This window comes from Monodon monoceros, unplaced genomic scaffold (assembly GCF_005190385.1).
Source record: "Monodon monoceros isolate NGI ecotype Baffin Bay Population unplaced genomic scaffold, NGI_Narwhal_1 Super_Scaffold_20, whole genome shotgun sequence".
Lineage (NCBI taxonomy): Eukaryota > Metazoa > Chordata > Mammalia > Artiodactyla > Monodontidae > Monodon > Monodon monoceros.
In genome coordinates, this window is record NW_021703777.1 from 61,552,572 (window position 1) to 61,579,221 (window position 26,650).

The 26,650-nt window shown below is 40.0% G+C and overlaps 1 protein-coding gene across 1 annotated transcript in view; it reads right to left on the reverse strand.

The window, feature by feature from the left end:
• Window positions 1–307: 307 nt before the first annotated feature.
• The window catches only part of THEGL (theg spermatid protein like), a 65,532-nt gene continuing 39,189 nt past the window's right edge, over window positions 308–26,650 (reverse strand). Inside the window, exons 7-10 of the mRNA XM_029235967.1 lie at window positions 23,275–23,386; window positions 4,118–4,249; window positions 2,046–2,221; window positions 308–422 (exon numbers count right to left, since the gene is read on the reverse strand). Coding sequence (XP_029091800.1) covers window positions 308–422; window positions 2,046–2,221; window positions 4,118–4,249; window positions 23,275–23,386 — 535 coding nt within the window. The remainder of the gene's footprint in view (window positions 423–2,045; window positions 2,222–4,117; window positions 4,250–23,274; window positions 23,387–26,650) is intronic.

The window sequence follows — 26,650 nt, forward strand, 5'->3', positions numbered from 1 at the left end:
AGCAAAACCAGCAAATATAAGGAAGAATGTATCTTCAGGTCAGTCAGAGCAATGAGACAGCCAAGATGCACGTGAGGAGATAGTAAGGATAATAAGGCAGGCTATCATTTTCTCTTTTATTGCATGCTGGAGTCCCCAAACCTGCTAAAGACATGATTACAGGTAACAGCAGCAGTGGTGTTCCCTAGAGTTCTCGTGTGCTTTGAGGGAGTGGGGGCTATAAACTGACAGTACCAGACAAGGGAACTAAGTCATCTAATATGTCTTCTAGAAACATAATGAGTTTGACTGATGTGACTTTCTGTGCTTAACGCGTAAGAGGTTGTGCCAACTCATGGATCCTCGGAGAACAATGTGCTTTCAAAGCAGCTGGCTTGACTTTAAAGACTTCTGGATCGTAATATACAATATGCACAGGAGTCCTGAAATGGAAAAAAGGATTTGACTTAAAATAAGATGAACAGAAAAGGGAACTGACATTTCTCAGGCATCCACTATGTGTTAGGCACTATATTATCTCATTTTGATTTTCTTAAGCACCACATCAAACAGGTATCATGACCTCCACTATACATATAAGGAAATGAAGGCTCAGGGACGTTGTAAGAGTGACCTGTGGTCAAGTCTAGATGTGTATATGTGTCAGATTCCGAAGGCTTTCCTCTTTCCATAGAAAGTAAATTCTGGAAATTTCTCAATAATTTGACGATGTTAAAACAAGCCAGACAATCCACTGGTGAAATTAAAGAAATCAATTTTTTGAAGTTTTCATCCTTAATACCTTAACCACCAAATAATAATCTTGCTACCAGGATAGACTCTTGAGCACTTGGTCTTACTCCTCACTTTCCTTTGTCAGTGTACAGAGAATGAGTGTCATTTCATTTGATGTTGAACTTTTTTTTTTAAGGAAAAACACATTATAAAGATTTTTAAAATCTGGACTTCCCTGGTGGTGCAGTGGTTAAGAATCCGCCTGCCAATGCAGGGGACATGGGTTCGAGCCCTGGTCCCGGAAGATCCCACATGCTGCGGAGCAACTAAGCCCGTGCACCACAACTACCGAGCCTGCGCTCTAGAGCCTGCGAGCCACGACTACTGAAGCCCGCGCGCCTAGAGCCCGTGCTCCACAACAAGAGAAGCCACCGCAATAAGAAGCCCACGCACCGCAACAAAGAGTAGCCCCTGCTCGCTGCAGCTAGAGAAAGCCCATGCACAGCAACAAAGACCCAAGGCAACCAAAAATAAATAAATAAATAAAATAAAATTAAAATTTTTTTAAAAAATATTTTATTATATAAGACCAAACACATTTCCTATTCCCTGAGCTCAAGACTACTACTTTTTCAGTTAGGTTTTCTTGATGGTGCTTCAAAAAGGGGATCAGGTATTATCCCTTGAAGGTAACAAAATGAATTGAGGTTCAGGCAAGTTGAGAGGTCTTCTAAAAAATGAATAGGAATTAGAGGCAATTTCTTCTTTGTTGAATATATTTTCCGATTTATTTGAAATAGTTCATACATGTACATGATGCAAAAACATTGAAAAATACAAAAGCCTATTTAGTAAAAAATAAGTCTTCCTACCATCCCGGCTCCCTAGGCCCCCAAAGTGACCACTGTTACTAGCTTCTTACATACTCCTGTGAGACAGTATAGGCATATGTAAGCAAATATATGGCATATATGTATTTTTTTCTTACACAAATTACAACATATTATGTTTCTGTTCTGCAACTTATTAGATCAATATATGTTAGATAAATAATCCTTATCAATATATGTTAGATAAATAATCCCATATCCATAATTACAGAGTTGTCTCCTAGGTCTAAAGTTCAATACTAGTCCACTAACCCTTTAACTGTAGCCTTATACTTATGGTAAGAAGACCATAGATTTGTCACAATAAATGTAACAAATAAGATGATTTTTAAAATTTTTACTATTTCTATGATTCATTTCACTGAACTTAATAGGTCAACTTTTCCCTGTCCCTAGCACCCCCTGCCTTTCCTGTCCCATCTTAGCCTTAGATTGACACACCTTGTATTTGGATTAGCTAGTTCTTGAATTCTGGGAGATATCTTGGAATGGATAGCAGCACAAGATACTGGCCAGTAGGCATCACGGGGAGGTAAATAATCTTGATGAAGAGGCCTGGGCTTAGCTAGAGCTAGTATTCGAGGGCTAGGTTTGGCGAGCAAGGCAGCACTGGATATCTATAGTGCAAAACAAAACGACACAAAAACATACCTCAAATTTCACCACGTCTCCCTCTATTTTCAACTATAGCCCTAATCGAGTCACCATCCTTTCTCTCCTGGATTACTGTAACAGACTCTCCTAACTGATCTCCCTGCTTCCATTCTCACTCCTCCACAACCCAGCCTTCACACAGCAGTTACTGAGGGAGAGAAGGAGCATTTTAACAAGTGTATTCCATGAGCTAGACAGTGTTCTCAGCGATCTGCCTAAATCATTCCCATGCAATCACCGTAACAACTTCATGAGGGAAGTACTTTCCAAGGCCCAAGCCAGATCATGTCACTCACAGTGTTTAAAATCTTCCAGTGGCTTTCCATTTTGCTAAGAATAACACCTAGGCTCCTTACCGTGGCCTAGAAGATCCCACATGATCTGCCTACTATACCCTCCTCCAACCTCACCTTCCTCCCATCCCCACCTCAATCACTATGACCCTAGTCACACAAGGCCCCTCTGGCCCAGCTCTTTCCACCTCAGGACCTTTGCATTTACTAGTTCTGCTTGAAACCCTCTTTCCTCAATCTTGTCATGGCTGCCTCTTTGTCATTCAAGTCCCTAGACTCAAACATCACATCCTCAAGGAGTTCTTCCCTGACCATCCAAGATATATCAGCCTTTCTAATTACCCTCTTCCACAGTACTTATTTAATCTTCTTCATAGCACTTAACAACACCTGACTTAGCTCATTTATTTCATTGTTGGTTATGTTTACTGTCTGTTTTTCCCCACCAGAATATAAGCCGCTTGAGAGAAGTACTTGTTTGCCAAAAGCTAGACTAGGCTCTGTTGCATAACTGGTGCTGAATAAATATATTCTGACTGACTCATCAACTCCCTTTGGTCTTACTTTGGAAACCACATCTGCCAGGAGGCCTTTCTATTATGTTGCTTTACTGGTAAAATAGGAAAGATGACATAGAGCTACTATTCTCTCTCTCAAGTGCTCATTCAAAAGAATGAGGACCACAGCAAACACCACTCAGTAGCCCTGAAAATGTTCTATATTTGCACTGATACAGATTAGTTTGGGTTCTCAGAGTATGATTATGTGCCATGGTATCACTTTTTTAAAGGATTTTTTAAAACCCCCGAACAATCCACTGAGCGTGCCAGGCTCTGTGCTGAGCACCTGCCTTATCTATTATCACAAGAATGAACAGCCCTGAAACTGGGAACTGTTACCTTCACAATCCCCTTGCTCACCTTGCTCCACCCAACTTCAAAGCTATCCTACTTAAGGACTTTGTCATGTGCTCTTCCCTCTACTAGAACATTCTCTTCTCAGATCTTCACTTAGCTGACTCCTTCTCATTATTCAGGTTTCAGCTCAAACATCCCTTCCTTAAGAGAGGCTTTCCCTGACTACCGTATGCAAAGAAGCTTATTCTCCACCCCTAGCCATAGTCACTCATTTCCCATTTTATTTTTTATTTTTTTCCATTTTATTTTCTTCATAGCACTTACCACTACCTGACATTATCTTATCTGTTTCCTTATTTATTTTCTGTCTCCTTCCATCTTGTTCACTGGGCACGGTGCCGGGCACATAGTAGAGATTCAAATCCTTATTGAATGAATAACGCTCAGGAAGGTTATTACAACATCACACAACCAGTAGTGGTGAGGCAGGAATTTGAACCCAGCTCTTACTGACTCCAAAGTCCATGCTCTTCACCCTCTACCTGCAGCCTCTCTCCATATCCTGCAGCTAGGTCTTCCTTCCTGCCACAGACCACTCTTTCAAGGTTTTCTTTTCCAATGACTTTGGTCTATACCCTATAGAAGAAAAACAACACCCTAGGAACAAACAGAAAGTGAGCTGAAGGATGCCAAGGTAGTGATGGCTTACAGGACGGATGGGCATTTCACTTCTTTCTCTTTCAAAGCACAGACCCTCTATCTTAATCCTTGGATGGGCAAGGTCTACAGTTCTTGGAGTTGCAACAGCAGTCAGGGCAGACGTCGCAATTTTGGTTTCAGTCTAGGGGAGAAAAAGAAAACAGTACCTGTAAGCATCAATCAATAAACACTATCGCAATCAAAGTTACAAAGTAGTATCTGACCACTGGACCAGACTTCTCAGTAAATCCAGCAAAAAGGATGAGAATACTGCAGTAACCTATGATCATAGCTGAAAGGATCGGTTTCCATCCTTCTCAAACTAGGTTGTATAAATTCCAACCCAGATTTTTTGGAACTTACTGTGAAACTAAAGATGGGGAGAAAATGACAAGTACACAAATGGACTAAGAGATAAATGGCAATGCTGACTACTAGAACAATAAACTCAGCCAAGAGGGAAGTTCTCAGCCCTATCACATGAGAACACTATAAGGGGGAGAGCTCTGCTTTGTTCTTAATTATCTTGCCCTTTGGAAATTGGAATTCACATTATTACAAATCCCCATGCTTAAAATGAATTTAAGTAGCTCTCTTCTAATTGGAACGGACAATACAAAGTAACCAAAGACAAGAGGAAGAAAGGCAGAACAGAACCATATCTCCATAGACAATGTTGTACTGGTCCCCCAAGACACTCCTCACTACCTTAATTGTGGAAATGTGTTCAAATTACATCATCTTCTATTTAAATTACTTATATCCAAACTCAAAACTTACCACAAAACTTTGAGGTGGGAATATAATCAATAACTGGAAATGAAATAGGGTTTTAACTGTGGGTAGAAAATTAACACACAAGGTATGTTCCAAACCCCTTCTTATGTTGTTTAAAATGATGACGATGGACTTCCTTGCTGGCGCAGTGGTTAAGAATCTGCCTGCCAGTGCAGGGGACACAGGTTCGAGCTCTGGTCCGAGAAGATCCCACATGCTGCGGAGCAACTAAGCCCGAGTGCCACAACTACTGAGCCTGCGCTCTAGAGCCTGTGAGCCACAACTACTGAGCCCACGTGCCACAACTCCTGAAGCCTGCGTGCCTAGAGCCTGTGCTCTGCAACAAGAGAAGCCACTGCAATGAGAAGCCCGTGCACCGCAACAGAGAGTAGCCCCCGCTCGCTGCAACTAGAGAAAGCCTGTGCCCAGCAATGAAGACCCAACACAGTCAAAAATAAATAAATAAAAATGATGACGATGATGATACTAACACAGACAGTATTTTATACCTATTAATTCATTTATTTCTCACCTGCATAACATTTTTATTTCTATTTCACTAATGGAGAAACCAAGGTATTGTGAAGTTTGGCATTTTATTTAACTTTATATAGTTTGTAAGTGGCAGAGCTGGGATTCAAACAAAGGTCCTATCTATCTACACAATACCATGAAGTACTAATCAAGCATTTCCAATGAATAAAGCTTTGTCTCTTATCAGCCTCTTGGAAAATCAAAAAAATATATGACAACCAGTGCCTTCAATTAAGGCTTACAATCAAAAAGGAAATAAAACAATCATTCATTAATTCGTTATACAAATATCTCTTAATTATATTATGTAAGACAAAGCAAAGAGAGAGACTTCCGGGAAGATGGCGGAAGAGTAAGACGCGGAGATCACCTTCCTCCCCAAGAATACACCAGAAATACATCTACACGTGGAACAACTCCTACAGAACACCCACTGAACGCTGGCAGAAGACCTCAGACCTCCCAAAAGGCAAGAAACCGCCCACGTACCTGGTTAGGGCAAAAGAAAAAAATAAACAGAGACAAAAGGATAGGGACGGGTCCTGCACCAGCGGGAGGGAGCTGTGAAGGAGGAAAAGTGTCCGCACACTAGGAAGCCCCTTCGCGGGCGGAGACTGCGGGAGGCGGAGGGGGGAGCTTCGAAGCCGCGGAGGAGAGCACAGCAACAGGGGTGCGGAGGGCAAAGCAGGGAGATTCCAGCGCAGAGGATCAGGGCCGACCGGCACTCACCAGCCGAGAGTCTTGTCTGCTCACCAGCCGGGGCGGGCGGGGCTGGGAGCTGAGGCTCCGGCTTCAGTCAGAGGGCCAGGAGAGGACTGGGGTTGGCGGCGTGAACACAGCCTGCAGGGCGTTACTGCACCGCGGCTAGCCGGGAGGGAGTCCGGGAAAAAGTCTGGACCTGCCGAAGAGGCAAGAGACTTTTTCTTCCCTCTTTATTTCCTGGTACGCGAGGAGAAGGGATTAAGAGCGCTGCTTAAAGGAGCTCCAGAGACGAGCGCGAGCCGTGGCTAAAAGTGCGGACCCCAGAGACAGACATGAGACGCTAAGGCCGCTGCTGCCGCCACCAAGAAGCCTGTGTGCGAACACAGGTCACTATCCACACCCCCCTTCCGGGGAGCGTGTGCAGCCCGCCACTGCCAGAGTCCCGGGATCCAGGGACAACTCCCCCGGGAGAACGCACGGCGCACCTCAGGCTGGAAACGACACGCTGGCCTCTGCCGCCGCAGGCCTGTCCCGCACTCCGTGACCCTCCCTACCCCCGGCCTGAGTGAGCCAGAGCCTCCGAATCAGTGGCTCCTTTAACCCTGTCCTGTCTGAGCAAAGAACAGACGCCCTCCGGCGACCTACACGCACAGGCGGGGCCAAATCCAAAGCTGAGCCCCTGGGAGCTGTGAGAACAAAGAAGAGAAAGGGAAATCTCTCCCAGCAGCCTCAGAAGCAGCGGATTAAAGCTCCACAATCAACTTGATGTACCCTGTATCTGTGGAATACATGAATAGACAACGAATCATCCCAAATTAAGGAGCCGTGTGGATGAAAGGCTCTTGGTGCTGCAGCCAGGAGTTAGTGCTGTGCCTCTGAGGTGGGAGAGCCAACTTCAGGACACTGGTCCACAAGAGGCCTCACAGCTGCATATAATATCAAACAGCGAAAATCTCCCAGAGATCTCCATCTCAACGCCAGCACCCAGCTTCACGCAACGACCAGCAAGCTACAGTGCTGGACACCCTGTGCCAAACAACTAGCAAGACAGGAACACAACCCCACCCATTAGCAGAGAGGCTGCCCAAAATCATAATAAGTCTACAGACAGCCCAAAACACACCACCAGACGTGGACCTGCCCACCAGAAAGACAAGATCCAGCCTCATCCACCAGAACACAGGCACTAGTACCCTCCACCAGGAAGCCTACACAACCCACTGAACCAACATTAGCCACTGGGGACAGACACTAAAAACAACAGGAACTACGAACCTTCAGCCTCAAAAAGGAGACCCCAAACACAGTAAGATAAGCAAAATGAAAAGACAGAAAAACACACAGCAGATGAAGGAGCAAGATAAAGACCCTCCAGACCTAACAAATGAAGAGGAAATAGGCAGTCTACCTGAAAAAGAATTCAGAATAATGATAGTAAAGATGATCCAAAATCTTGGAAATAGAATAGACAAAATGCAAGAAACATTTAGCAAGGACCTAGAAGAACTAAAGATGAAACAAACAACGATGAACAACACAATAAATGAAATTAAAAATACTCTAGATGGGATCAATAGCAGAATAACTGAGGCAGAAGAACGGATAAGTGACCTGGAAGATAAAATAGTGGAAATAACTAATGCAGAGCAGAATAAAGAAAAAAGAATGAAAAGAAATGAGGACAGTCTCAGAGACCTCTGGGACAACATTAAACGCACCAACATTCGAATTATAGGGGTTCCAGAAGAAAAAGAGAAAAAGAAAGGGACTGAGAAAATATTCGAAGAGATTATAGTTGAATACTTCCCTAATATGGGAAAGGAAATAGTTAATCAAGTCCAGGAAGCACAGAGAGTCCCATACAGGATAAATCCAAGGAGAAATACGCCAAGACACATATTAATCAAACTATCAAAAATTAAATACAAAGAAAGCATATTAAAAGCAGCAAGGGAAAAACAACAAATAACACACAAGGGAATCCCCATAAGGTTAACAGCTGATCTTTCAGCAGAAACTCTGCAAGCCAGAAGGGACTGGCAGGACATATTGAAAGTGTTGAAGGAGAAAAACCTGCAACCAAGATTACTCTACCCAGCAAGGATCTCATTCAGATTTTATGGAGAAATTAAAACATTTACAGACAAGCAAAAGCTGAGAGAGTTCAGCACCACCAAACCAGCTCTACAACAACTGCTACAGGAACTTCTCTAGGCAAGAAACACAAAAGAAGGAAAAGACCTACAATAACGAACCCAAAACAATTAAGAAAATGGGAATGGGAACATACATATCGATAATTACCTTAAATGTAAATGGACTAAATGCTCCCACCAAAAGACACAGATTGGCTGAATGGATACAAAAACAAGACGCATATATTTGCTGTCTACAAGAGACCTACTTCAGACCTAGAGACACATACAGACTGAAAGTAAGGGGATGGAAAAAGGTATTTCATGCAAATGGAAACCAAAAGAAAGCTGGAGTAGCAATTCTCATATCAGACAAAATAGACTTTAAAATAAAGACTATTAGAAGAGACAAAGAAGGACACTACATAATGATCAAGGGATCGATCCAAGAAGAAGATATAACAATTGTAAATATTTATGCACCCAACATAGAAGCACCTCAATACATAAGGCAAATACTAACAGCCATAAAAGGGGAAATCGACAGTAACACATTCATCTCAGGGAACTTTAACACCCCACTTTCACCAATAGACAGATCATCCAAAATGAAAATAAATAAGGAAACACAAGCTTTAAATTATACATTAAACAAGATGGACTTAATTGATATTTATAGGACATTCCATCCAAAAACAACAGAATACACATTTTTCTCAAGTGCTCATGGAACATTCTCCAGGATAGATCATATCTTGGGTCACAAATCAAGCCTTGGTAAATTTAAGAAAATTGAAATTGTATCAAGTATCTTTTCCAACCACAACGCTATGAGACTAGATATCAATTACAGGAAAAGATCTGTAAAAAGTACAAACACATGGAGGCTAAACAATACACTACTTAATAACGAAGTGATCACTGAAGAAATCAAAGAGGAAATCAAAAAATACCTAGAAACAAATGACAATGGAGACATGACGACTCAAAATCTATGGGATGCAGCAAAAGCAGTTCTAAGAGGGAAGTTTATAGCAATACAATCCTACCTTAAGAAATAGGAAACATCTCGAATAAACAACCTAACCTTGCACCTAAAGCAATTAGAGAAAGAAGAACAAAAAACCCCCAAAGTTAGCAGAAGGAAAGAAATCATAAAAATCAGATCAGAAATAAATGAAAAAGAAATGAAGGAAACGATAGCAAAGATCAATAAAACTAAAAGCTGGTTCTTTGAAAGGAAAAACAAAATTGATAAACCATTAGCCAGACTCATCAAGAAAAAAAGGGAGAAGACTCAAATCAATAGAATTAGAAATGAAAAAGGAGAAGTAACAACTGACACTGCAGAAATACAAAGGATCATGAGAGATTACTACAAGCAACTCTATGCCAATAAAATGGACAACCTGGAAGAAATGCACAAATTCTTAGAAAGGCACAACCTGCCAAGACCGAATCAGGAAGAAATAGAAAATATGAACAGACCATTCACAAGCACTGAAATTGAAACTGTGATTAAAAATCTTCCAACAAGCAAAAGCCCAGGACCAGATGGCTTCACAGGCGAATTCTATCAAACATTTAGAGAAGAGCTATCACCTATCCTTCTCAAACTCTTCCAAAATATAGCAGAGGGAGGAACACTCCCAAACTCATTCTACGAGGCCACCATCACCCTGATATCAAAGCCAGACAAGGATGTCACAAAGAAAGAAAACTACAGGCCAGTATCACTGATGAACATAGATGCAAAAATCCTCAACAAAATACTAGCAAACAGAATCCAACAGCACATTAAAAGGATCATACACCATGATCAAGTGGGGTTTATTCCAGGAATGCAAGGATTCTTCAATATATGCAAATCAATCAACATGATACACCATATTAACAAACTGAAGGAGAAAAACCATATGATCATCTCAATAGATGCAGAGAAAGCTTTTGACAAAATTCAATACCCATTTATGATAAAAACCCTGCAGAAAGTAGGCATAGAGGGAACTTTCCTCAACATAATAAAGGCCATATATGACAAACCCACAGCCAACATCGTCCTCAATGGTGAAAAACTGAAAGCATTTCCACTAAGATCAGGAACAAGACAAGGTTGCCCACTCTCACCGCTCTTATTCAACATAGTTTTGGAAGTTTTAGCCACAGCAATCAGAGAAGAAAAGGAAATAAAAGGAATCCAAATCGGAAAAGAAGAAGTAAAGCTGTGACTGTTTGCAGATGACATGATACTATACATAGAGAATCCTAAAGATGCTACCAGAAAACTAGTAGAGCTAATCAATGAATTTGGTAAAGTAGCAGGATACAAAATTAATGCACAGAAATCTCTGGCATTCCTCTACACTAATGATGAAAAATCCGAAAGAGAAATCAAGAAAACACTCCCATTTACCACTGCAAGAAAAAGAATAAAATATCTAGGAATAAACCTACCTAAGGAGACAAAAGACCTGTATGCAGAAAATTATAAGACACTGATGAAAGAAATTAATGATACAAATAGATGGAGAGATATACCATGTTCTTGGATTGGAAGAATCAACATTGTGAAAATGACTCTACTACCCAAAGCAATCTACAGATTCAATGCAATCCCTATCAAACTACCACTGGTATTTTTCACAGAACTAGAACAAAAAATTTCACAATTTGTATGGAAACACAAAAGACCCCGAATAGCCAAAGCAATCTTGAGAACGATAAATGGAGCTGGAGGAATAAGGCTTCCTGACTTCAGATTATACTACAAAGCTACAGTAATCAAGACAGTATGCTACTGGCACAAAAACAGAAATATAGATCAATGGAACAGGATAGAAAGCCCAGAGATAAACCCACGCACATATGGTCACCTTATCTTTGATAAAGGAGGCAGGAATGTACAGTGGAGAAAGGACAGTCTCTTCAATAAGTGGTGCTGGGAAAACTGGACAGCTACATGTAAAAGTATAAGATTAGATCACTCCCTAACACCATACATAAAAATAAGCTCAAAATGGATTAAAGACCTAAATGTAAGGCCAGAAACTATCAAACTGTTAGAGGAAAACATAGGCAGGACACTCTATGACATAAATCACAGCAAGGTCTTTTTTGACCCACCTCCTAGAGAAATGGAAATAAAAACAAAAATAAACAAATGGGACCTAATGAAACTTCAAAGCTTTTGCACAGCAAAGGAAACCATAAACAAGACCAAAAGACAACCCTCAGAATGGGAGAAAATATTTGCAAATGAAGCAACTGACAAAGGATTAATCTCCAAAATTTATAAGCAGCTCATGCAGCTTAATAACGAAAAAACAAACAACCCAATCCAAAAATGGGCAGAAGACCTAAATAGACATTTCTCCAAAGAAGATATACAGACTGCCAACAAACACATGAAAGAATGCTCAACATCATTAATCATTAGAGAAATGCAAATCAAAACTACAATGAGATATCATCTCACACCAGTCAGAATGGCCATCATCAAAACATCTAGAAACAATAAATGCTGGAGAGGGTGTGGAGAAAAGGGAACCCTCTTACACTGTTGGTGGGAATGTAAACTGATGCAGCCACTATGGAGAACAGTATGGAGGTTCCTTAAAAAACTACAAATAGAACTACCATATGACCCAGCAATCGCACTACTGGGCATATACCCTGAGAAAACCATAATTCAAAAAGAGGCATGTACCAAAATGTTCATTGCAGCTCTATTTACAATAGCCCAGAGATGGAAACAACCTAAGTGTCCATCATCGGATGAATGGATAAAGAAGATGTGGCACATATATACAATGGTATATTACTCAGCCATAAAAAGAAACGAAATTGAGCTATTTGTAATGAGGTGCATAGACCTAGAGTCTGTCATACAGAGTGAAGTAAGTCAGAAAGAGAGAGACAAATACCGTATGCTAACACATATATATGGAATTTAAGAAAAAAAATGTCATGAAAAACCTAGGGGTGAAACAGGAATAAAGACACAGACTTACTAGAGAATGGACTTGAGGCTATGGGGAGGGGGAAGGGTAAACTGTGACAAAGCGAGAGAGAGGCATGGACATATATACACTACCAAATGTAAGGTAGATAGCTAGTGGGAAGCAGCCGCATAACACAGAGAGATCAGCTCGGTGCTTTGTGACCGCCTGGAGGGGTGGGATAGGGAGGGTGGGAGGGAGGGAGACAAAAAAAAAAAAAAAACAAAGAATAATAAACCAGTACCTTTCCTTAAAGTAGTTTTCAACTTAGAAGGAATCATAAACCTATAAGCAAATCACTGATTATTTGATATCCATAAAAGAGAATAAAGTTTTGAGGAATATCAGAGGAAATGTGGGAGAATCCAAGAAGAATTCTCTTTTCATGGCTAAAGAGATATTAAATTGGGCCTTGAAGGAAGGGTCAGATTCTGACAAGTAGAGGGAGGAGAAAAGATAGGGAGAATGAAGGAAGGAAGATTGAAGGGAATGTCTGGACACAGAAGCAAGGAGGCATGGAGCAGATTGTGTCTGGTCAGGCAGTGAGATCAGGCTTGCAAATACATCTGAAACTACGTTAGATGTGGAGGGCACTGCTCACAGCTAGCGAAGAACCATGAAATCTTTTCACTGGAGAGGAAGCATGGTCAGGGCTGGAGATTAATCTGTCAGGCATGTGGGAGAAAGACTGAAGCGGGAAGCCAGAAGGACAATAAGAAAGTTATGGCCAAAAGAAGTAAAGGGTATACATAACCTACCCTATTCTAATATATATATATATATTTTTTAAAATAAATTTATTTATTTATTTTTGGCTGCATTGGGTCTTTGTTGCTGCACGTGGGCTTTCTCTAGTTGTGGCGAGTGGGGGCTACTCTGCGTTGCGGTGCCCGGGCTTCTCATTGCAGTGGCTTCTCTTGTTGCGGAGCATGGGCTCTAGGTGCATAGGCTTCAGTAGTTGTGGCTCCCGGCCTCTAGAGAGCAGGCTCAGTAGTTGTGGCGCACAGGCTTAGTTGCTCTGTGGCATGTGGGATCTTCCCGGACCAGGGTTCGAACCTGTGTCCCCTGCATTGGCAGGCGAATTCTTAACCACTGCGCCACCAGGGAAGCCCTAAAATATTTTTAAATTTACAATAATTTAAGCAAAATGATACTTGCATAAAAATAGATCAGTGTAACCAAACAGAGAATTCAGAAATATTATCTAATACAGTGGTTCTCAATTTTTTTGGTGTAGAGCCCATTTACACTTTTTTTTAATTGAATAAATTTGAGGTGTAACATTCTTTACCCTCTTAAAAAGTGACTGAGGGCTTCCAAAGACTGAGACATTTAAGAACATTTATTATTTCAAGTAAAAAGAACCCATTACATGGAAATACAAATATTTTTTATGACGAAGAACTATATTTTCCAAAACAAAAAAAATTGTGACAAGACTGATATGTTTACATTTTTGCAAATCTCTTTAATATCTGGTTTAAGAAGACACTGTTTTTTGGTTAAAGTATATGAAGAAAATCCAGTTCCCCGTACTAGTTGGAAAAGAGTATATTTCAACAGCTTTTTCAGATAATTGTGGATATTCTTCTTTGATACTAAAATAAAACTTGACAAAGGGTAGTTTCTTAAAAATAAGAGTTGCAGGCTTCCCTGGTGGCGCAGTGGTTGAGAGTCCGCCTGCCGATGCAGGGGACACGGGTTCGTGCCCTGGTCCGGAAAGATCCCACATGCCGCGGAGCGGCTGGGCCCGTGAGCCATGGCCGTTGAGCCTGGCGTCCGGGGCCTGTGCTCCGCAACGGGAGAGGCCACAACAGTGAGAGGCCCGTGTACCGCAAAAAAAAACCCATAAGAGTTGCAATGTACAATCTGAAACTGTCAAGGAACGTTTCATACTCCATTACCATAAAATCCATTTGCCTATCTTACACATTGAATGAACCTTTTACTTGTGCATAATTTTGAACTTGCAGATTACTTAAAAGGTTCTGGGAAACTTTATGCATACCTGGGTCACATTTTTGAAAACCGTTGCCCTAGTATAAATAACATTGTGGTATATAATAACTGTGGCAGTGAACAAATAAAGGCTGGGGCAATCATGGGGGAGAGGCAGATTCTTACCCCATATTTTACATAGAAATATACTTCAAATAAGTTGAGGAATTATCTACTTTAAAAATAAAAAGAAACCACAAAAATACTACAGGAAAACAGTGGTGTGCTGGTAAATGTTTAACAGTTAGCTCCTCAGAGAAAAAAGACTGATTTGTAGTGCTTGCCAATTTCTATGGTGTAAAAATTCCCACCATGGTCAGTTTCAAACTATGAAGGTGATGGATTGCACTAAATGCAAAGTTAGAAAGAGATGTGTACCATCAGCTCTTGTGAGCCAGTACAAGCACACTACTGGGGGTGATTTTCTGAATTCTTTTGGGGTAGAATTTTCTAATCATAAAGCAATGGAAGAAACCTCAAAATAATAAGATTATGGGTTTTACCACACATAAAATTTTAACCTCAAGATAACCAAAACAAAATTAAAAGGCAAATTAGAAGTTCTGCTTCCAGTAATAGCAGAGTAGCTTGTATTGAACTAATTTTCTTGCCTATAACAGTTAGAGACTCTGAATAAAACATTGAAAACAAAACAAAACAAAACAGAACTCTTTGAAGGCACTGGAAAGAAATCAGAAGTAGGCAGAAACTAGACAGGATAAGACTCCTGAAAGAAGGAAAGCAGTTCATCCTCGCCCCTTCCTGATCATTTGGGAGAGCAAAGCAAGGTAGGTGTCTCAGTCTGGTGGGAAAGGAGAAGGCACAGTGGCCCATAGCAGGATGTTAGGGCCAGAGCATCAAGAGAAGGGTCGACCAAGTAAGAGGGATTGAGATATCAGAGATACCAGTAAGAGATCAGAGCTTTGGGAAGGGGCCTCCCAGTATGAAGTGTCAGAGACTGAGTGGCATAGTGCAGGGTGTAAGAGCCCATATGCAGAAAGAGGAGACAGCAGAGATGGGGGAATGATTATACACAGAGAGGACATGTATTAAGGGTAATGGGAGCCAGGTTTTTAACTTTCAGAGACAAGCATTACAAATAAGGCAAGGGAGGAAAAGAATGAACTCGGTAGTGTTGGATCAGAATTGGAGGTAAAGGTGAAAAATCATATATAAATCGATATGGAAATAAATATAGATGAAAATGTGTGTATGTATGTGAATAAACACCAAAGATTCATAATCTTACCCTAATTACAAGAAACATTCAGACAAATTCAGTTTGTCCGCTATTCTATAAAATAACTGGATGGTAATATTCAATAGTGTTCAAGGTCAACAAGGCAAAAAACGATTGAAGAACCATTCCAGACTGAAGGAGACTAAAGATACTTGACAACACATGATTTTGAACTGGATTATTCCTCTATAAAGGATATTATAGAGGAAAAATAAGTGAAACTTGAATGGGGTCCGAAGATGGATACAATGAGTGAAGAGATTAAAGGTCCAAGGGAAATATGTAAATTATATATATTTTTAAAAAACCAAATGGAAATCCAAGAACTGAAAAACACAGCATCTAAATTAAAAATCCATTGGATGAGATTAACAGAAGATTGCTCATTGTGGTAAAAAGAACTGATGCCATTGAGTAGAGGTGAATATAAATTATTTAAAATAAAGCATATAGAGAAAAATATTGAAAAAAAATAAAACAACCTCAGTGATCTATGGTATAGAATATGATGATATAGCACAGGTATAACTAGAGGCCTCAGAGAAAGAATGACACAGGAAAAAAAGTCTGAATAAATGATAGCAGAACTATGGAAAAATTTGAAAGCAACATCCCACAAATCCTTGAATTTCAGGGAACCACAGGTAGGACAAATACCAAGAAAACTATATGTAGGCAAATTTAGCCATACTGCTAAAAACCAAAGATAAAGAGAAAATCTTAAAATAGCCAAAGGAAAAAGACACATTAAATATAGAGTAAAAATTATAATTTTAGCTGGCATCTCACCAGAAACCATGGAGGCCAGAAGATCATGAAAATATACTCTAAAGCGTTATCAACCTAAAATATGTTTGCATATCCAACAAACATATCCTTTACAAATAAAAATAAAATAAGAACATTTCCAGAGTAACAAAAACTGAATGATCCACTCTATAAGAAATGGTAAAAGAAATTCTTAAAAACAGTTGAGAAAAAAATAAACAAATACAAAAGTTGACTCTTTGGAAAGATTAGTAAAGCTAATTTGTTAATCCCTAGCAGGTCTGATCAAGAAATAAAAAGAGAAAACAAATTAACAAACAGGAATTAAAGCATCACCACTATATATCTTAAAGCTCTTAAAGAGAAAAATATATATATTACCATTAAAAACTTTATGCAAATAAATTCAACATAGAAGAATGGACAAATTCTTTTAAAATACAAAACAGACACAAGAAGAAATAAAAAATCTGATTTGACCTATACCCTAAAGGAATACCTGAAGAAATTTAATTCATAATTAAAAACCTCCCCATAAAGAAAACACTAAGCCCAGATTGATTTAAGGGTAAATTATCTCAAATATTTAAGGAAGAAATAACATGAATCTTACACAAATATACAGAGAATAAAAAAGCAGGAAATACTTCTCAACTCATTTTACAAGACCAACATAACCCTAATTCCAAAACTCAACAGATATATTTTTAACTATAGATCACTATCCATCATGAACATAGATGCAAAGTTCCTCACTAAAATATTAGGAAATCAAATTCATAATGTCTGGGCTTCCCTGGTGGTGCAGTGGTTGAGAGTCCGAGGGGACACGGGTTCATGCCCCGTTCCGGCAAGATCCCACATGCTGCGGAGCGGCTGGGCCCGTGAGCCATGGCCACTGAGCCTGCGCGTCCAGAGCCTGTGCTCCGCAGCGGGAGAAGCCACAACAGTGAGAGGCCCACATGCCGCAAAAACAAAACAAAACAAAACCAAAAAAACAACTCTAAGCAACTATGCACAGAAGTCTGCACATTAACAAAATAAAGAGAAAAGATCATTTGGGCTTCTCAGTCAAGAATAATACTTATTCTTGTATCTTGATTATGGTGGTTAATGAATGGGTATATATATTTGTTAAAAGCTTATTAAACTATACAAGATCTATACATTTAAAATTTTATACATATATTATAATTTTAGTATATTATATATATTATTATTATATAAATTATAACCCCAAACTTTCAAGTTACAAGCTGGGAAAAATATGCACATCATATATAACAGATGAAGGATTAATATCCCTAAGATGTAAAGAATTTTGTGAATCAATAAAAAATGAACAGACCAGTAGAAAAATAAAGCCATGAACAGACAAATTTAGAAAAGGAAAATACACATGGCAAATAAATGTAGAGAACGATGTGACTTTATTAATAATCGGAGAAATGAAATTTCTCCTAATCCATGAGGTCATTATACCAACATGTCTCTCCCCCATCATTCTCAATCTTGATTATTTTCTGAGAATAAAAATTCTAGAAGTAAAATGACTGAATCAAGGGTATGAACATTTTTGAGGTGATTCACATAAAGTCCGAAAATGTGTTACAACAAAAGTGATTTTTATTTACATATTCACTTGCATTATTTGGGCTGCCTTTTTTTTTACTGCACATAATATATTAATTATTTATTTTACAAAATATTAATTTTATAATAAAATAGATCTCATTAAAATAGTTATGGATTAAGTGAGCTATGAAACCAACCCCTTTCTTTTTAAGTTTTGTAGTCCTAACAGCTATTATAAAAAGAGACTTGGTATGACATTCATAGAGGTAAAAGGACTTCCTACAGTGTACCCATACAAAGTCTCTGGTGGCAAGTAACCTCAGGTACCTGTAATAGTAACTTGACTTCTTTTGTGAGCGTGTGTTATTTTTAAACTCTGAGAAGATTTAGAATTAACTGTCAAAAACCTAAGAAAATCAAAATCATAGAATTAATACTTTGTCTTAATAATAAATATGTGCAAGAATTGATGAAATTTGAACAGGGACCATAGATTAGTTATAGTATTATACCAATGTTAAATTTCCTGATCTTGATAACAGTATGGTAGTTATATAAGATAATGTCCTCTTGTTAGGAAACACACACTGAAGTACTGAGGAAAAGGGGTATATGATGTCTGTCATTAACTTTCAAAAATGATTCAGGGAAAAGATTAAATATACACACACACACACACCACGGAGGAGAGAGAATGATAAAGCCAATGGACTTTAACTTTTGCAGATTTTCAGTAAATTTGAAATTATTGTTAAAACAAAAAATAAGTGTATATTATTAAAATAAAAACCAGGGGGCTTCCCTGGTGGTGAAGTGGTTGAGAGTCCGCCTGCCGATGCAGGGGACACGGGTTCATGCCCCGGTCCGGGAAGGTCCCACATGCTGCAGAGCAGCTGGGCCCCGTGAGCCATGGCCGCTGGGCCTGCGTGTCTGGAGCCTGTGCTCCGCAATGGGAGAGGCCGCAACAGTGAGAGGCCCACGTACCACACAAAAAAATAAATAAATAAAAATAAATAAAAAATAAAAAGCAGGTATATGTTTTAAGAGAAGTTGGCCTGTAAGAGTGATAACACTACAATTGCAATTTGAAATATATAACAGAGTAACTGTTTAGAATTATGACATTAAGCTGAAATCTTAAATTTATGTCATTCTGAGACTGGCTGGGACCTGAGACCCTTGACTGTAGTGCTTCCACCTTGACAAATGCCTCCTGGAGCAACAGAATACAAATAAACTAAAAGGGACTAAAAAGAACTGCGCGCATGCGCAGTTGGGGCAAATTATGAACAATAAGAACATACAAAAAGGCCAAAACCCAACTGCCACTTTTGAGGTACCAGGAGAAAAAGTAGGGTACTATGCATGATCCCTGTACCCAGCACCACCAAGAGGGTGGGCCCACCACGTATGCCACCCCCCAGCCCGATCCACCTATTGGCCCCTATCTTCACCCTGTTTAAGGGACCAGCTTGCCTCCTCTCAGGGAGTGAGCAAGGGCATGTGTTACTTGTTTTCCCTCCCTCCTGCTATAGCACGAGTCCCAGTAAAGCCTTACCTGAATTTCTCATCTGGCCTCTTATCAATTTCTATTGATTAAAGAGTCCAAGAACCTTAGTCAGTATCAATTCTTACAACGTTAAAAAACTTCAGCTTCACTATATTTATAAGTTTAAAGTATTAGATTTTTAATAATTATTTAATATTTGAGAAGGTTTTGTTAATGTAGATGGTTGAAATAAAATACTTTAAAAAGAAATCAAATTTAATGTATTTATAAAGTATTTGAAGGTATTTAATTAAGTTTGGAAACCAAATCAAGCATTATTTAGGACTCTTAAAAGTCATTGTCAAAAACAGCTAGAATTGGGCTTCCCTGGTGGCGCAGTGGTTGAGAGTCTGCCTGCCGATGCAGGCGACACGGTTTCGTGCCCCGGTCCGGGAAGATCTCACATGCCACGGAGCGGCTGGGTCCGTGAGCCATGGCCGCTGAGCCTCCGCGTCCGGAGCCTGTGCTCCGCAACGGGAGAGGCCACAACAGTGAGAGGCCCGCGTACCGCAAAAAAAAAAACAAAAAAAAACACTGCTAGAATTATTGGAACTTCCCTGGTGGCACAGTGGTTAAGAATCCGCCTGCCAATGCAGTGGACACAGGTTCGAGCCCTGGTCTGGGAAGATCCCACATGCCGCAGATCAACTAAGCCCATGTGCCACAACTGCTGTGCCTGCGTTCTAGAGCCTGCATGCCACAACTACTGGAGCCCATGCGCCTAGAGCCTGTGCTCTGCAACAAGAGAAGCCACAACAATGAGAAGCCCGCGCACTGCAACGAAGAGTAGCCCCCACTCACTGCAACTAGAGAAAGCCCACGCAGCAACGAAGACGCAACACAACCAAAAAAAACCTGCTAGAATTATAAATAGAATAATAAAAATTCCAAACTAAACTTAAAAGACTACGAAATAGGGCTTCCCTGGTGGCGCAGTGGTTGAGAGTCCGCCTGCCGATACAGGGGACACGGGTTCGTGCCCCGGTCCGGGAAGATCCCACACGCTGCGGAGCGGCTGGGCCTGTGAGCCATGGCGGTTGAGCCTGCGCGTCCGGAGCCTGTGCTCCGCAACGGGAGAGGCCACAACAGTGAGAGGTCCGCGTACCGAAAAAAAAAATCCCGCAAGCCACGTGGGGTGGTAAAAAAAAAACAAACAATAACAAAGTAAAACATAAAATTAGACTAGGAAACTAACAGATATGTTAGAAAGAATGCAAAAATAGATGAATCAACAACCGGAAGGTATGTTAGTACCACAATAGTGAAAAAGAGGAGGTTTTTTTTTTTTTCCCTTCAGAGTCAGAGAATCTGGGTGCATTAATCAAAAATAATGAGTAAAATGATCCGTCTGACAATTCTCATTGCTGCCTAGGTTTCAGGAGAATAACGAACTAACTTTATTAATCAACAGTTCCTGATAGTTACAAAGTGTCATCCATAAATTTCCCTTCATTTTAATAATACTTGCTGAATGCTAAAAAGAAAAGAAAAAAAAAAGGAGGTGGTGAAAGGCCTTGGCTGTTGAGGGCGGGGCCTAAGCAAGGGCAAGTTTTGGGTGGTGGGTGGGGCCTATGCTCAGGAACCACAGGGCTGGAAAAGGCCCTGGGGGCTGTGGGGGTGGGGCTTAGGCTCAAGGAACAGAAGGGGCCCAGGCGTGCCCCCTACCCCTGGTCTCAGAGGGCAGGAGACCTCACCTGGGAGCCCAACAGGCTTCCCGGGCTCGAGTGGGCGGGGCAAACTCCCTCCTCTCCTCTCCCACTCCTCCGGTCTGGGGTCCGGGAGGGCCCCTCTCGCCTGCCTCTCCTGATCTCCTGGCCTCCCTCCTATGCCCTCAGGACCAATGGGGGGGGGCCTTGGAGGGCAGGGAACTGGCCTGGGAGCTCAGCAGTCTCCCCAGGCCCCAGTGAGCAGGGCAATCACCCTCTGGTCCTCTCCCACTTCTCCTGGATGGCCCCTCCCCGCTGCCACTCCTGATCTCCCTGGCCTCCCTCCTATGCCCCCAGGGCCCACGCAGCCTGGATGGGGCTTTGGAGGGAGGGAACCAGCTTGGGAGCTCAGCAGGCTCTGTGGCCCCAGTGGGCCAGGTGATCACCCGCTGCTCCTCTCCCGCTCTTCCCGGAGAGTCCCTCCCGCCTGCCTCTCCTGATCTCCCCGGCCTCAGGAGTGCCGATCTTCTCTGGCCTCCACTTCTCCTCCCTCAGTCCCCCTACATCCTACTGGTTCACTCTGGGTTTCCTCCCGTCTCCTTGGTGGTTAGAGTCCCCCACCAGCGGCCAGCAGGTGCCCTAGTTGTGGGGAGAGCTAACTCCGCAGCTTCCCACACCGTCATCTTGACTCCTCCCCCCTGGCTGTTGCTTAAAATCACTAAGTTTGGGGGTGGTTTGGTATAAAGCAACAGATAACCAGATCAGAACTTTAAGGATGGGTTCTTTGTTCAGGCATACTGTGTTTTATTGTACTTTGCAGATACTGCGTTTTTCACAAATTGAAGTTTTGTGGTAACCCTGCATCAAGCAAGTCTATCGGCACCATTTCCCCAACAGCATTTGCTCACTTTGTATCTCTGTGTCAGAAATATTCTCACAATATTTCAAACTTTTACATTTTTATTATATTATGCTGATATGTGATCAGTGACCTTTGACATTACTATTGCAAAAAGATTACAACTCACTGAAAGCTCAGATGATGGCTAAGATTTTTTAGCAGTATTTTTTTAACTAAGGTGTGTACATTGTTTTTTTAGACATAATGCTATTGCACATTTAATAGACTACAGTAGTGTAAACATAACCTTTATATGCACTGGGAAAGCAAAAAGTTTGTGTGACTTGCTTTATTGCAATATTTGCTTTATTGGGGTGGTCTAGAACTGAACCCAAAATATCTCTGAGGTATACCTGTGCTGGTTCTAGACCATCTGGAATTTGTTTTCTGAGCAGATTAGATTTAAAGCTATTAATGATCCTATTGCCAGTCGTTTAACAAAAAAAAAAGACACTGGTAATCCGTGGCATGCACTGACAAAACAGAAAGCAAGATTTGGTAATCAAGCAGCTGCCTGACAGAGATCATTTTAGTGAAATAAAGAGGTATAGTGAGGTCGGCTCATTGCTTCTAAGTGCACTGGAGAACTTGAGGAAAGAAATGACCAGCTCAGGCCTTTAAATTCCCACCTTAAGGCATAGTTAAGGGACCAGAAAGTTTTTGTGACTTACCCAAAATAAACCCTTATCTTTAATGGTCACAGGACTGAAAATTCTCAAAACCAAGCCCAAAATCTAATTCTGTGAGTGGGTGAATTACAGCACAAATTGAATTCCCAAACTTATATGGTCTCCTATATTAAAGTTAGGGCAATGATTGAGAAGGAATTGGACCTTAAAAATTGGAATCGGAACATAAGGGCACATTCCAATGAAGGGGGGACTTTGAAACCCTGAACATACCTGAGCCTTCCTTACCAATAGAATCAGCCCTTCCTCCCTTGTCTGAACAGGCAAGACTCTCCTGTAATTGCCTCTCCTGAAGTAAATATCTTCTAGGGGACTGCTGAACTACCCCTAGTCTCTCTCATTTCTTCTAGATCTATGACCAGACCCAAGTCCCAGCTGCTGTAACAGTCTTCCATAGACTTCTCATCAGCTCCCACAATTGCTTAAGGTTAATTCTATAATATGCATTGTGGTTCTGCTTCTCTCATCAAATCCTGACTGATACATTAGGCACAGGGCAGATAGTCAGAAAAATTCATTTGATAAGAGGGGAAAATAAACATGAAGAAAAGGAAAATATACACCTAGAAATAAGAGGGGAGCACATTACAGTTACAAACATGCTACATGTTACAAAGTGCATCAGGAACTGTTTCTTTCACATGGACCCACTTACGCTTTTTGGAGGAACATAGTTTGGATTTGTGACTTTGGCTATTGCGAGTTGTAATATCCGGGGAGAAGGATCAGAGATTTGAAGAGAATCTCTTAAGTAATCACTGAAGGGCCTATATGCAAATGGAACATGAAATATTATAATCACTGGAGGAACAATAACTGCATTCTTCATTGCTATAATCAACCTTCAATCAATTATATTTATTGTTTCTATCTTAGGAACATCTTTTCCCATAATCATTAGTGTTCTTTCTACTAGATTGGTGTTTCTTAAAGTTGTTTTACTATGATCCACAGTAAGAAGTACATTTTATATTGTGATACAATATATGTAAATCTGTGTATCTGAAACAAAATGGTGATGAAACGATGCTTTCCCTAGGCAATGCATTCTGATTTTTAAAATTTCATTTGATTTCATAAAAACAACAACTGGAATTGATTTCATGATCCACTGATAGGTTGAGACTTGCAGTTTAAAAAACACCTCACTTCCTACCAAAACCTCCTATTAAAACCCTGAGATAAAAATTCCAGTCACTACCAAGAACCCCCTGTGATGGCCAGTCTCCTCTGCAGTGCAGTTTGAGATAGCGCTGGACATAACTCCCAGCAACCTGGCCGATTATCATAGGTGGTTTCCCCACATACTCCTTTCCCAGAACAGAAACCTATCAACCAACAAACCTACAAACCTAATATGGAAAAAGGTTTTCTCAAATAAATATGATTACCCTCTAGGGGTAGTCTGTTAGTTTTAAAACTTGATATATAGTTAACATACCATAGAAGTTACCATTTTAAAGTGTGCAATTCTATGTTTTCTAGAATATTCACAAAATTGTGCAACCATCACCACTACCTAAATTCAGAACGTTTTCAACACCCTAAAGAGAAATCCCATACCTATTAAAATCCCATCCTATTACCCCCTCCCCAGCCCCTCCCCACCTCTAGGAACTAGTAATCTACTTTCTGGCTCTATGAATTTGCCTATTCTGGAAATTTCAAATACATGGAATCATACAAATATGTCACGTTTTTTGTCTAGCTTCCTTCACTTGGCATATTTTTAAGAGTCATGTATGAGTATCTCTTTCCTTTTATGGTTGAATAATATCCCATTATATGGATTTGTCACATTTTGTTTATCCATGCAACCACTGATGAACATTTGAGTTGCTTCCACTTTTTGGCTATTTTGGAATGATGCTGTGAATATTCATGTACAAGCTTTCGTGTGAACATATGTTTTCAACTGTCTTGGGTACATGCCTAGGAGTGGAGTTGCTGATTGTATGATAATTCTATGTTTAACATTTTGAGGACCTGGAAAACTATTTTCCACGTAAGCGTCACCAGTTTACATTCCCACCAGCAATATATGAGGGTTTCAATTTCTCCACATCCTCTCCAAGTAATTTTCTCTTTATTAATTATTATTATTGCCATTCTAGAGGTGTGAAGTAGAATCTCAGGGTTTTAACATGCAATTCCAAGATGACTAATGATATTTAGCATCTTCTCATGTGCTTCTTGTTCCTTGTATATTTTCTGTGGAGAAATGTCTATTCAAGTCTTTTGCTTATTTTTTAAATTGGGTTGTCTTTTTTGAACAGTATTAAGAATTCTTTGTATATATTCTGAATACTAGTCTCTTATCAGATATATGATCTGCAAATATTTTCTCACAATTTACCAGTTGTCTTTTCATTCCCTTGAGAGTGTCCTTTGATGCACAAAAGTTTTTACTTTTAATGAAGTCCAATTTATTGTATTTTTGTCACATGTGTTTTGGGTGTCATATCTAAGAAACCACTGCTTAGGTCATAGAGATATATGCCTATGTTTTCTTCTATGAGTTTTATAATTTTAGCTCTCATATTTAGGTCTGTGATCCATTTTGAATTAACTTTTGTGTATGGTGTGAAGTAGGGGTTCAACTTCATTCTTTTGCATGTAGATATCCAGTTATCCTACCACCATTTGTTTAAAAGACTATTCTTCCTCAATTAAACTGTCTAGGCATCCTTGTCAAAAATCAACTGACATATACCATAAGGGTTTATTTCTGGCCTCTCAACTCTATTCCATTGATCTACATGTCTATTCTTATGCCAGTAACACACTGTTTTGATTACTGTAGCTTTTTAGTAAGTTTTCAAATCAGAAGCTGTAAGTCTTCCAACTTTGTTATTCTTTTTCAAGATTGTTTTTGCTATTCTAGGTCTCTTGCATTTCTATATGAATTTTAGAATCACCTTGTCAATTTCTACCCAAAAAGGAGAGCTGGACTTTTAATAGGGATTGTACTAAATCTGTAGATCAATTTGGTGAGAAGCGTCATCATAACAAAATTAAGACTTCTAATCCATGAACAGAGAATGTCTTTCTATGTATTTAAATCTTCAATTTCTTTCAACGTTTGTAGTTTTCTGTGTACGTACATTGCACTTCTTTTGTTAAGTTTATTCCTCAGTATTTTGTTCTTTTATTTTTAATTATATTAAAATACATATAACATAAAATTTACCATCTTCACCATTTTTCAGTGTGTAGTACAGTAGCATTAAATGCATTCACATCGTTGTGCAACCAACCTCCAGAACAATTTTCGTCACGCAAATCTCTATACCCATTAAACAACTCCTCATTCTCCCCACCCCCTAGCCCCTGACAACCACCATCTTACTTTCTGTGTATGAATTTGACTACAGTTGGTACTGTGTATAAGTGGAGTCATACAGTATTTGGTTTCTTGTGACTGGCTTATTTCATTTAGCATAATGTCCTCAAGGTTCATCCATGTTGTAGCATTTGTCAGAATTTTCTTCCTTTTTAAGGCTAATATTCCATTGCACGTATTGTTTTGTGCTTTTTGACATTGCTGTAAATGGAACTGTTTCTTAATTTCATTTTCAGATTGTTCATTGCTAGTGGATAGATATACAATTGATTTTTGTATATTGATCTTGGATTCTGTGCCTTCCTGAACTAATTTATTAGCTCTAATCATTTTCATGTGGATTCCCTGAGGTTTTCTATATATAAGATCATGTCATCTATGAGTAGAGAGTTATCAATACTTCTTCCTTTACAACCTGAATAGCTTTATTTCTTTCTCTTGCCTAACTGCCCTGACTCAAACCTCTAGTATGATGTTGAATAGAAGTGGTGAGAGCTGATGTTCTTGTCTTATTCCTGATCTTAGGGTGAAAGGTTTTAGTCTTTCACCACTAATTATGATGATAGCTGTGGGCTCTTTGTAGATGCCCTTTATCAAGCTGAGGAAGTTCACTTCTATACCTAGTTTGTTGAGTATGATATGTGTTAAATTTTAAGTGCTTTTTCTGAGTCTATTCAGGTAATCATGT